Raw genomic sequence first — 13688 nt, 5'->3', positions numbered from 1 at the left:
AAATCCAACCCAACAAACAATGACCACACAATCAGTCTACTCTCGAAAAACACTAAAGTGATGAAAGTTCTCATCAATAATTGCTATCAAGCAGCAATAACTTAGCAATAACTCGCTCACTAACACTCAGTTTGAATTTGAACTTGAAGTGACTGGGACATTGGGTCCCAGGTCAAGGGCTTGGTCTGTAGAGACACATTGGCAGACTTTTTTTTATTTATTCATGCAATATGGGCATCACTGACTGGGCAAGCATTTATTGTCCATCCCTAGTTGCCCTACAGAAGGAGATGGCAAGCTTCCTTCTTGAACCGTTGCAGTCCATTTGCTGCAGGTAGATCCACAGTGCTGTCGGAGAGGGAGACCCAAATTTTTGACACAGTGACACTGAAGGAATAGCAATATATTTTCACATCAAAATCTCAAAAGCTTGTCCTGTAACTCAGTACCCATTTTTCTCTTACTTTCCCGTGGAGAGTTATATTTTTCCAGCTTAAAGGCATTATATAATGCAAGTTGTTGTTGTTTGTTGTGAAGAAGACATCACGAACCTGCTTCCATTTTAGCATTGGAAATCAGCATTTGTCGCAAATTCTTCACAAGAGCTGGCCAGGTAAACGTACTGAATTGCAGAGACTTGTCAGACATCAATGGGGTGTTCATCAGGCTTAGCAGCTTATACTCTGGATGTGTCACCAAACTTTCTAGCAGATCACCTGCAGACAGAGGAAAAGCAAACATCAGCTGCATATCTTGAACAGATTTACTTTGGTCTGTCAAACACTATAAAAATTCAATATTTTATGTTATACGTGCAGTTAGGCAAAAAGGCAAAGACAATGTGGAATAGCAAATGTAGAAACAGAAAGAATGAGTTCAATCATTACTGATTAGATTGGGCCAAGTTCAGATTGAAAAACTTACACAGTTTGAAAGCATTAAGGAAAATGTGAAATTTGAGGTCCAGAATAGAAACACTGGTGTAATGACTGCATTTTACTAAGTCCAGTGAGAAGTAATCTCACATGTATTGAAATGAACAGTAAAGGGGCAATTTCCATGAGTCTGTTTAAGATATTGTAAATGCCACTGACATTAATTTTTCAGAATTCCCAGGATTCTCTAATCCTCCTGCAAACTGAAAGACAATGAAGTTGGACTTTCAACAGCCCTCTGGAGTAGAGAAAGCCAAAGAATTCACCACTGTGTGAAGAAATTTGTTCACAACTCAGTCTTAAATGGCCTGCTCTTTAACCTGCGAATATGTTCCTCAGTTCTAGAGTAACCAGGCAGAGGAAACATCCTATTTGCATCCACCCTGTCATGCATTTTAAGTTCAAGAGATCACCTCTCATCTTTTACAACTTCCAGGAATACAGACCCATTTGCCTCAATCCCTCATTATAAAACAATCCTGCCATCTAAGGGATTAATTGGGTCAATCTCCATCGAATGCCTTCTATGGCAAGTATATCCTTTCCATAAGATACAGGAGTAGAATTAGGCATTCAGCCCATCGAATCTGCTCCGCCATTTGATCGTGGCTGATATGTTTCTCAAATCCAGTCTCCTGTCTTCTCCCCATAACCCTTGGTCCCCTTATTAACAAAGATCCTAAGTCTATCTTAAATACACTCAATGACTTGGCCTCTGCAGCCCCCAGTGGCACAGTTCCAGAGAGTCACCATCCTCTGGCTGAAAAAATTCCTTCTCATCTCAGTTCTTTCATAGATAAGGGGGCCAAAACTAGACACAATGTTCCAACTAAGATCTCACTAAGGCTCTAAACAACTGTATTTTTTTTTTGTTTTTATTCACTCATGGGACATGGGTGTCACTGGCTGGGACAGCATTTATTGCCTGTCCCTAGTTTCCCTCGAGAACATGGTACTAAGCTGTTTTCTTGAGGTGCTGCAGTCCATGTGCTGTAGGTTGACCTGCAATGCCCTTTACATAGGGAACTACTTTTCTTCTGTACTCAAATACTCTTAAAACGAATGCCAACATATACTCTGACTTCCTAACTGCTTGCTTTCAGTGACTCAAGGACATGGACACCCAGATCCCTTTGAACACCTACAATTCTCACCCTTTTTTATTCATTCATGGAGCATGGGTGGTCACTGGCTTACTTATTGCCCTTCCTAGGTGCCTTTGAGCAGCTGGTGGTAAGCTGTCTTTTTGAACTGATGTAATCCATTTGTCATAAGTACAGTCAATGCTAATAGAGAGGGAGCAGCAGAATTTTGACCCAGTAACACTGAAGGAATGGTAATATACTTCCGACTCAGGCTGGCAAATAGCTTCAAAGGGAACTTGCTCTTCTTTTCTTTATTCATTTACGGGATGAGGGAATCGCTGGCTGGGTAGCATTTATTGCCCATCCCTAATTGCCCAGAAGGCAGTTAAGAGTCAACCACACTGCCGTGTATCTGGAGTTACATGTAGGCTAGAGCAGGTAAGGATGCCAGTTCCTTCCCTAAAGAACATTAGTGAAGCAAATGGGTTTCTCTGACAATCAACAATGGCTTCATGGTCATCATTAGACTGTTTTGCTGGTGGTATTCCTGTTTCTGCCAACCGTATCTTGGTTGAAAGATGATGTCTGAGGAACCTTGGTCTCTTTTGTAGTGCATCTGACCATTTCTCACCATTTAAAATTATTCTGCTTTTTTTTTTCCCTACAAAAAAGTGAATAACTTCACACTTATTCACATTAATTCCATCTGTTGTGTTTAAGCCCATTCACATAGCCTGTCAAAGTCCTCTTGAAACCTCACTGAAGTTGCACTTCACCTAACAAAGAAGCAGCGCTCAGAAAGCTTGTGATTTTAAATAAACCTGTTGGACTACACCCTGATGTCATGAGACTTCTGACTTTGTCCACCCTAGTCCAACACCGGCATCTCCACATCCAAGTCAAGGCTTATGGGGCAAAGACAGAAAAGTGGAGTTGCGGATTATCAGGTCAGCCATGGCTACAATGAATAACAGAGCGGACTCAGTGGACTGAATGGCCTATTTCTAATCCAGTGTCTCACAGTCATTTATATGGATTGGGAACAGCAATGGCCCCAGGACTGGCTCTTGCAGTGTCCCATTTGTAATAGCCTATCATCCTGAGAACTATCCATTTACTCCTACTTCCTGCTTTCTGGCTGTTAAATTCTCACTTCACATTAGTATATCACCCTAAACCTTTATGCTTTCATTTCATTTACTAACCTCCGTGTGTAACTGAGTAAATGCCTTCTGAAAATCTAAATATACCAGATCCACTGGTTCTCCTTCATCTACACACCTCCATAGCATTAGTGCTGACTTATCTCAGCCCCTATGTAAATTGAAGTTGTCCATTAATATTTAAACTGATTTGGCAGGTGAATGGGGCACAGAGCAGATGTAAAGTCAGGAGTAAGGCCCAATCAGATGTAGAAGGAATGCCAGGACGTCCAGAAAGCGGAGAAGACATGGGGAAGATAAGGCATACGGGAGATCTGGAAAGTTGAAGTGCATCTACTTTAATGCAAGGAGCTTGACTGGTAAGGCAGATGAACTTGGCTGAAGGAAGGACAGAACTGGCAGCTCACTGAAGTTTCAGGTGACAATGAGGATTGGGTCATTGCATTATTGATAAAAAGAAACCATCACGCAGTAAATGGGGAGGACATCCTAGAAAGGACTTCAAATGAGCCCATTTGGGTAGAGCTTAGGAATAAAAAACAAATGGGTGATTATCTTGCTGGGATTACATTACAGGTCTCTCAAGAGTGACAGGAAGAAAGAGAAGCAGATATGTAGGCAAATCATAGAAAAATGTGAGAGAAACAGGGTTACAGTTGTCAAGGACTTCAACTTTGCTAACATTGACTGGAATAGCCTTAGTGTGAAAGAATCAGACAGCATGGAATTTTTAAAAGTGCATCCAGGAGAGCTTTTTGTGCCAGTACATAAAGAGTCTGGCTAGAGATGGAGCAGTGCTAGAACTAATCCTAGAGAACGAAGCCAGTCAAATGGTCGCAGTTTCAGTGGGCTAGAATTTTGGTGATAGTGACCATAATTCTAAGTTTCAAAATCATTATGAAAAGGGATATTGATCATGCAGAAATTAAGTGTCCAAATTGGGGCAGACCAATTTCAATGATTAGACAGGATCTGGCAAATAGACTGGGGGCGGCTACTTGTGGATAAGTCTACATTTGGAAAGTGGCGTCTTTCAAAAGTAACAATGAGAATTTCAGCAAGATGGCAGCAGGGTAAGTCACTGCATTCAGAGCTCCACTGTGCTCGCCAGTTCTTTTTCTATTTCTTTCTTTGTCCTTTCTTTTCTCCCTCTGTCGTAATTCTATTTCACCTCCCCCAATCCCTTTTAGCTGGAAAGCCCGGAGCAGGACTGCGGCAGTGGAAAATTGCATTTTCAAGTTTTCTTTTCTTGTCTTATTCTATGTTAATGTGAATGGTGCCATGTATGTATGGCAAAGGTACACACTTTTCACTGTATTTTTACATTGAATTGAATCATTTATTGTCACATGCATTCAATCAATTCAGGACCGAACAGTAAAGGGCGAGGGCAGCAGGTTAAGGGAACCCTGGATATCAAGGGATAGAGAGTCTGGTAAAGCAAAAGTGGTAGTGCAAGGTGTGCAGAGGACACAAAGTCTGAAGAGAGATATAGATAGTTTAAGTGAGTGGGCAAGAGTCTGGCAGATGGAGTACAATGTTGGTCAATGTGAGATCATCCATTCTGGTAGGAATAACAGCAAAATGGACTATTATTTAAAAAATTGCAGTATGCTGCTGTGCAGAGGGACCTGGGTCTCCTTGTGCACAAATCACAAAGTCGGTTTGCAGGTGCAGCAGGTAATTGAGAAGGCAAATAGAATATTGTCCTTCATTGCTAGGAGGATGGAGTTTAAAAATAGAGAGGTTATGCTGCAGCTGAATATGGTGCTGGTGAGGCCACACCTGGAATACGGTGTAGTTTTGGTCTCCTTACTGGAGAAAGGATGGAGTGGCACTGGAGGAAGTGCAAAAGAAGTTCAGTAGGTTGACTCCAGAGTTAACAGGGTTGGCAAATTTGGAGAGATCAAGTAGACTGGGACTATAATCATTGAAATTTAGAAGACTGAGGGACAATCTCATAGAAACCTATAAAATTATTAAGGGAATAGATAAGGTAGAAGCAGGGAGGTTATTTCCACTGGCGGGTGAAACTAGAACTAGGGAGCATAGCCTCAAAATAAATGGAAGCAGTTGTAGGACTGAGGTGGAACTTTTTCACCCACAGAGTTGTGAAGCTGTGGAATTGCATGCCCAATGAAGCAGTTGAGGCTACCTCATTGAATGATTTTAAGGCAAAGATAGATCAATCTTTGAACATTAAAGGAATTAAGGATTATGGTGAGCGGGTGGATAAGTGGAGCCGCGTCCACGAAAAGATCAGCCATCATCTTACTGAATGGCGGAGCAGGTTCAACCATCCACATGGCCTAATCTTGCTCCTATTTCTTATGTTCTTATGTAAAAGGAAGGATGCACGTGCCAGGTACAATGCCCTTCAAAAGTACAGTGTAGGAGGCTACTTTAAAGGGACATTAATAGAGCAAAGACGGGCCAGAAAATATCTTTGGCAGATGGGATCTAGAAAAATCCCAACGCTTTTTATAAATATTTTAAGAGTGGAATCTGTTACAGACTGAAGGTAAAAGCTGTGTATGGAGCCAGAGGACGTGGGCGAGGTCTTGAATGAATATTTCTCATCTATATTCACAAAAGAGAAAGACATTGTAGCCAGGGACTTCAGTTGGTATGGTGAGGTTCTAGAACATGTTAAGATTAATAAGGTGGTGGTATTAGACATTTTAACGGGCATACAGGTGCACACATCCCCAGGGCCTGAGAGATATATTGCAAGCTGCTATGGGAGGCAAAGGAGAAAATTGCTGGTGCCCTGGTAGAGATGTTTAATACCTCACTGGCCACAGGTAAGGTGCCAGATGCCTGGAAGATAGCAAATGTGGTTCCTTTGTTCAAGAAGGACAAAACGGATAGGCCAGGTAATTACAGACCAGGTAGTCTGTAATCAGTGGTACAGAAATTGTTGGAAAAAATTCTAAGGGACAGGATTAATCCATATTTGAAAAAGCAGGAATTGATCAGGGTAGTCAGATTTGTTGGAGGGAGATCCTATCTAAATTTAAGATTTTTTTGAAAAGGTAGTTAAATATACTAATGAAGGTAGTGCAGTTGATGTGGTTTATGTGGACTTCATTAAGGCCTTTGACAAGGTCCCACATGGAACACTGGTCCAAAAGATAAGAGCCCAAGGGATGGAGTTGTTGGTTGGTTCGCCAAGCTGACTGGTTTTCATGCAAACGTTTCATCTCGCTTCTAGGTGACATCGTCAGTGCTGTCTAGACATTGGACAGAGCAATGGCAGATGGAATTTAATCACAAGTGCAGGGTGATGCATTTTGGGAGGTCTAATAAGGGAAGGGCGTGCACAATGAATGGCAGAGCCCTAGGGAGTATTAAGGAATAAAGAGACCTTGATGTACAAGTCCATAGATCCCTGAAGGTGTCAACACAGGTCGACAGGGGTAATGAAGAAGGCATTTAGTGTGCTTGCCTTCATTAGCTGAGGTACAGAATACAGGTGCAAGGAAGTCTTGTTCCAACTTTATAAAACACTGGTTAGGCAACTTCTGGTTGCCATACTATTAGAAGGAAGTGATTGCACTGGAGAGAGTGCAGAGGAGATTCACCAGGATGTTGCCTGAGATGAAAATTTTCAGTTATGGAGGAGAGACTGGATAAGCTGAGTTTGTTTTCCTTGGAGCAGAGGAAGCTGTGGGGGAATCTGATCAAGATATATAAATTGTGAATGGTATAAACAGAGTAGATTATGAGAATCTTTTCCCCTTGGAAGAAGTGTTTAAAACCAGAGCACACAAGTTTACAGTGACAAATAATTAATTTAGAGGAGATCGGAGGAAAAATCTTTTCACCCAAAAGGGTGGTGGATATATGGAACTCGCTGGCTGAAAGGATGGTGGAGGCAAGTACTCTTGCAACATTTAAGAATCATCCAGATGAGTACTTAAAATGCCAGGGCACAGTAGGCTATGGATGAAGTGCAGGCAAATAGGATTAGTGTAGCCTGGTCTTTGCTGGTAGGGATAGAGATGGTAGGCTAAAGGCCTGTTTCTATCTATATGATTATGTCTAAATAGACTTGGGAGGAAACAGGCCATAACTTCAATTTGTTTAAGTTGAGGTCTAGGTTGGATACCAGGAGACTACATTTTCCCAGGGATCAGTATTCCTCTGGGACAGCCAGCCTGCTGATGTAATGGACGCTGAATCATAGAATTCCATCAAGCAAGAGTTGGACCTGTTTCATACTGAGACAAATAGCCTTTTAAAAAAGGATAGGAATGCAGATATTAAATCAGAGGCCGTGGTCCTTTGGATCAGCCTACATTGCCAAATTGGGTTTGAAAGGAATTATTCAGACATCTCCTCCTCCCAGCCACAAATGAATGGGATTTTTAACTTTTTTTGTTTCTCTACCATGAGATCTTGTGGCTGTGGGTGAGTGGGAAGTGTCTGAAATGTGACCACATGTGTGGGACAGGACAGATCCACCAGGAGGACTTTTCTTGTCTCAATGTTAAGCAGAAGGAATCAGACACCAACAGCTCACTGTTAAAGATGGTGATATGATCTGAAATATTCAGTGACATCCTGATGCACACAAAGTAACTGAATAAGAAGTTACAACAGTTTTGTGGATGTTTATAGTAACCTGGCCTGAGAAAAGCCAAAAGAAACAACCAAGATTTTAGCCACATGAACAATGAGGATTCTACTGTAAACTATTAGTGAGAGACCGTATACAGGAAATGAATGTGCTTTTGCAATACAGAGAATCCATATATGGAAAGGAAGTGTGCAGAAGAGAACTCACAAAGAGTGACAGAATAGGAGTTAGCACGCATTTAAACAAAGAGCATGCATGTTCAAGCAGAAGTGCACATACTAGACAATGAAAGACACTACATAGGCATGTTATGGACTAAGTGGATCACATTTGATATCAGTCACTGGACATGTGTAATCGTCAGTAATTACAGACTGGTTATGTCCTACTTACCTGATCTTACAAGAGTATCAAAGTCAGGGAACAGAAAGAAATGTAGAGGATGGTTGATAAAATGGAGTTTCTTCTTACCAAGAGGATTTGTGCCATATTCTGAAATACTCCATCTGGTGCATGCTGGCTGTAAGACACTCCCGAGCTGGTGAGCAATGACTTTGTTGATGTCTGTGAAGGAAATCCGCTTTATGTTCATCAGTTGGGAGCAAATCTTGTGAACAGTGTCATTCTCATGAATCAAAAGTGCATCAGAAGACTGATACAAGTGAGACAGCGTCAGCACTGCATTATAATCCTGGACAATAACCTGACCAAGAACAAAAAGCTCTTTCAGCGAAAGAAATGTAGGAATACAAAAAGGTCATGTAGCCCCCATTGCCTTACCCCCATCATACAAACCTGAAGCCCATATCCCTGCTCTCTATCACAGTATGAGATGCTGTCTCAGAAAAATAAGGAAACCTCACGCACCCTAGATAATGTTGGGTGGAGGGAAAGGGAGATCGGGTGCACAGATAAACAAATCACTGAAACCAGTGGCAAAGTTTAAGAATGTCATTAAGGAAAAAGCAAAGGAAGCACTGGGAAAACAGGAAGCACTTTCATAGAAGCAAGGTGGAAGGAAAAAGATATTGAAGCAGAAGAATAGCCAGAGGGCAATAGCAGGGAAAGGGAAAATGTTAAACTTCTTAGAACTCTGGCTACACTATACTTGAAATAGTGGATAGTTCTGGGCTGTACATTAAACGAAAGGCTCTGGAACAGGTGCAAAAAACAATTTACATAATGAGAACTGAGGGTTTACAACCAAATACTGAGAAGGCTGGAGCTCTCACCTCCAGAACAACAGATGATAAACTGTCCCAATGGAGGCTGTTAGCATTATGAAAGGGTTTGAGAGAATATGTGCAGAGAAAATGTTTTCACTTGCTGGAGAAATTAGAACTCGGGGCTATAAATATACAACAGTCATTAATTCAATAGAGATACAGAAAAAAAGTCTTTACGCAGGAAGTGACAGACTCACTCCCACGATGAGCTGGTGATGTCAATAGTATTGATACATTTAAGGAGAAATCGAATAGACACAAGACGAAAAGGAACAAAAGAATATGTTGATAGGATTTGGGAGGAAGCTTGAATAGGGCATGAACAACAGCATGGAGCAGCTGAGCTAGGTAGCCTGTTTGTGTGCCGTAAATGTCAATTACTGGCAAGTCGCAATTACAGCATTGTCACACAATGACTGATCACATTTGTAGTAGTCTTCTGGGTAGTCACAACTTGTCCAGCTGAACAGTGTTAGATTGGACTTGACGGGCCAACTGGCCTCCTTCTGGGCGTTATGACTCTGAAACATTGTGGTGCTTTTTCACCTATTTCTCAGGCACTTTCATAGAAGCAAGGTGGAAGGAAAAAGATATTGAAGCAGAAGAATAGCCAGAGGGCAACAGCAGGGAAAGGGAAGAAAAACAGTGCTTCCAAACTTTGAGAAGTATTTCATAGCCCATTAAACACATATGGCATATAGTCACTCTTGTTCCAATGGTGAAATGAAATCTTTGATGCCCATCTAAGAGAACAGACAGGACCACAATTTAAAATCTCATCCAAAAGATGGTACATCTGATAGTACAGCACAGAGTGTGTCAGTCTTCATTTCAGCACTCAAATCCCTGGGGTGGGACTTGAACCAATAGGCCTCTGACTGAAAGGTGAGGGTTTAGCCACTGAAGCACTGCAGAACCTGACAATGCCCAAATGATCAACTCATGTGAAATCCTGACTGGCTAAGACAAGGTTAGGAGGCAGCCTGCTCCCAAAATCTACAGAAATTTTTTTTCATTCGTTCATGAGATGAGGGCATCACTGGCCAGGCCAGCATTTACTGGCCATCCCTAATTGCCCAGAGGGCAGTTATGAGTTGACCACACTGCTGTGGGTCTGGAATCACATGTAGGCCAGACCAGGTAAGGATGGCAGTTTCCTTTCCTAAAGAACATGAGTGAACCAGATGAGTTTTTCCAACAAGCGTCAATGGATTAAAGGTCATCATTAGGCTTTTAATTCCAGATTTTTTTTCATTGAATTCAAATTCCACCATCTGCTGTGGCAGGATTCAAACACAGGTTCCCAGAACATTATCTGGGTCTCTGGATTAACAATCCAGCGATAATACCACCAGGCCATCGCCTTCCCTTAAAAATTCTATTAAAAATAAAGGACCAATAATCTGAATAAATTTCTGCACAATGCCAAATCCCACATAAACACAATGCAGTTCTCTACAGCACTGCAGAGCAGAACCCTCCAAGGCACCTTAACCATCAGTGACGAGGTCACACACTCAACTTTAATAGGGAAGCTAAGGATCTCAAATTAATTTTAGAAAGATTAGCAATTAATTGACATTAAGTTATAAAAAATTAATTTATCTTTTGGCAATTGTCAGATTAAGTTATTCTAATTCGTAAAAATATCATTTCCATCCACCCCAATTTAAGTGGGCAGTGGAATTTAATGAACTTCACACCACCACCACCAGCAACCAATCCTACCTCTCCAGTTCCATAAGGCCAGGTGAGCTGGTTCAATATGAACGAGTTTGGGTAAGTATCCCGTAAACACTGAGTGACGTAAGTCCCCAAGCCAGAGCCAGTGCCTCCAGCCAGACTCATTATTGGAATAAAGCCACCAAGTCTCTCACACTGCTCCACCTCCTTTCGCACTAAATCCATCACAGCTTCTTCATGCTGAGGACCATGGATACAGAATCTAAGCAGCAAAACACAAATTAAACATTTTATTCATGCTAAGGTAAACAGGAAACAGAAAAGACTTGAATTTCTATTGTACCCATTAATACGTTCTAAAGCACGTTCCAGTCATTGAAGCACTTCTGAATTATCATTATAGTGACCTTCAGACCTTTCAGCTTTCCCAGACTTTCAATTTAGTGATGCCCTGACTCTCTTGAAGTCTGGTATGTTGCTAGTGTCTTCCTCTGAAAACAGATGCAAAGTACCTATTCAGTTCCTCCACTATTTCTTGTTCCTCATTACTACTTCCCTAGCGTCACTTTCTAGCAAATCAATGTCCAATCTTGCCTTGCTCTTACTTTTTAGATATCTTTTTAAAAAATTCTTCTTTTACATTGAGAGATAGTAAGAACTGCCAATGCTGGAGTCAGAAATAACACAGTGTGGAGCTGGAGAGCACAGCAGGCCAGGCAGCATCAGAGGAAGAAAGTTGACGTTTTGGGTCAGGACCCTTCTTCAGAAATCATTTCTGAAGAAGGGTCCCAATCAGAAACGTCAACGTTCCTGCTCCTCTGATGCTGCCTGGCCTGCTGTGCTCCTCCAACTCCACACTTATCTTCTTTTACATTACGAGCTATGGACTCTCAGATTTCATCATCTCCCCGACATCGCATTTTTAGTTAGGCTTTTCTGGTTTTTAAAAGGCTTCCCACTTATCTTTACCACATAGTATGCAAACTCTTGATTTTACACTGTCCCTGACTTCCCTTGTCAGCCACAGTTGCCTCGTCCTCTCAGGAGTATGCTTCTTGTTCCTTGGGATGAATTTCTGCTGACCCGCCCCGAATTAACCCCAGAAACTTCTGCCATTGCTGCTCCACCATCTTCCCTGCTAGGCTTCCCTTCCAATCTACTCTGGCCACCTCCTTAATCTTTTCTCAATTGTAAAACTGTTGTATCTGATTCAATCTTCTCCCTCTCAAACCGCAGCGTGAATTCTATCATATTATGGTCACTGCCCCCAAGGGGTTCCTTCACCTTCAGCTCCCTACTCAAGTCAGCTTTAAGTCTTGCTTGAAAAGCAGTACCTCCGGTAGTGCAGCACTATCTCAACTCAGCACTGTGGATCAAATGCTTTCAGATAACAATACAAAATGCGCAGATGTTGGAAATTTAAAATATTCTGTTCAAAATCTTGTATTGGGGCTATGCAAGTGTCAGCTGGGCTCAGTTTAGCTCTCAACACAAGTTTGAAGGCTGCAAATTTGAAATATCAAACAATGGTTTTGAGCAGCAGCAGAACCTTACTCTGCACATACACCTACAGGAGAAATTAGACAGGGAAGAAGCTTGGAAAATGCTCACATCTGATCACCATTTCAAAGCAATAAAACAAAGGGATACACTGGTCAGTGTGCATACATTCATGCATAAATGCAGAAGATTGAAAAGCTTTTGTAAAGTACATTTTCTTTTAATGACGTTCACACAACATACATAGGTATTACTACAAGAAACAAAGTCAATTTCTCTACAAGTAAAGGATTGTCAAAGGAAAGTTGCTGTTTCAGAGTGTTTTTTCTTAAATTCATTCATGGATGTGGGTATCGATGGCTGCCCATTCCTAGTTGCCCTTAAGAAGCTGGTGGTGAGTTACCTGCTTGAACCACTGCAGTCCATGTACTGTAGGTGTTGTCGTGATGGCTAAATTCATTCTTACCCATTTGCCCAATTGTTTCCAGATCCTTGTTTTTGGCAGAAGTAGGATTGGTTTCCATAACTCCACTGCCCTGACTTCACAGCTTTGGATAAAGTGCGGCTGATGACTTTTGGCTCCATGTCCACAAGAACAGCCCGAGCAACCGGCACTGCTGGGGGAAAAAAAAAATCACCCCAGTACTGGGAACTTACAAACTTGTATTGAAAACATATAATCCAATTATTAATTTAAGTACAGGTTTATTTCATCCAGAACGTGGCTGCGTTTTTTTTTTAAAAACTCTGAAACCCACAGGAAGGCTGACCACAGACGAAAGAATGGGGGAGATGGAGGGGGGGTAAAAATATTTAGGCTGCACTGGGCCTTAATATTACAGCAGAAATTGATAATCAATCATCTCAAGTGCTACAAAATAAAACAAACAGTTGCAAATGCTGAATAGCCAATAATATTTTCCTAGGCTGGAGGAGTCCAATACTAGAGGGCATAGGTTAAAGTGAAACGGTAAAAATTTAAAAAAGGAAACAAGGGGTAACTTTTTCCACACAGAGGGTGATGAAATGAGCTGCCAGAGGAAGTTGTGGAGGCAGGCACAATTATAACATTTAAAAGGTTAGAATTAAGAATCTACTGATGACCATGAAATCATTATTGTTGGAAAAACACTGCTGGTTCACTATTGTCCATCAGAGAAGGAAACTGGCCATCCTCACCTGGTCTGGCCTACAAGGCCAACTAAGGATGGGCAATAAATGCTGATCAGCCAGCGACACCCATATCGCACAAATGAATAGAAGAAAAAGACATCTGGATAGGTACGTGAATAGGAAGGATTTAGAGGGATATGTGCCAAAAGCTGGCAAATGGGATGACATCACATTGGAACGTCTGGTCAGCGCACACAAGTTGGACAGAAGGGTCCATTTCCACGCTGTATGACTCTATTATTCTATCTGAAACAAAAACAGAAATTGCTGGAGCCTCTTTGGAGAGAAAGCTGAGTTGACATTAACAGAGATAACAAGGTGTACAGCTGGATGAACACAGC

The 13688-nt window shown here is 41.6% G+C and overlaps 1 protein-coding gene across 1 annotated transcript in view; it reads right to left on the bottom strand.

Annotated features, from left to right (window-relative positions):
- Window positions 1-530: 530 nt before the first annotated feature.
- LOC109925452 (tubulin, delta 1) overlaps window positions 531-13688 on the bottom strand; it is a 59221-nt gene continuing 46063 nt past the window's right edge. Inside the window, exons 3-6 of the mRNA XM_048608496.1 lie at window positions 12641-12788; window positions 10720-10936; window positions 8237-8468; window positions 531-716 (exon numbers count right to left, since the gene is read on the bottom strand). Of these exons, the coding sequence (XP_048464453.1) occupies window positions 544-716; window positions 8237-8468; window positions 10720-10936; window positions 12641-12788 (770 nt within the window). The 3' untranslated portion in view covers window positions 531-543. The remainder of the gene's footprint in view (window positions 717-8236; window positions 8469-10719; window positions 10937-12640; window positions 12789-13688) is intronic.

Source organism: Rhincodon typus, chromosome 19 (assembly GCF_021869965.1).
Source record: "Rhincodon typus isolate 14 chromosome 19, sRhiTyp1.1, whole genome shotgun sequence".
Taxonomy (NCBI): Eukaryota; Metazoa; Chordata; class Chondrichthyes; order Orectolobiformes; family Rhincodontidae; genus Rhincodon; species Rhincodon typus.
The sequence above is the reverse complement of the archived record's forward strand: the minus strand, read 5'-3'. Positions and strand labels throughout refer to the sequence as shown.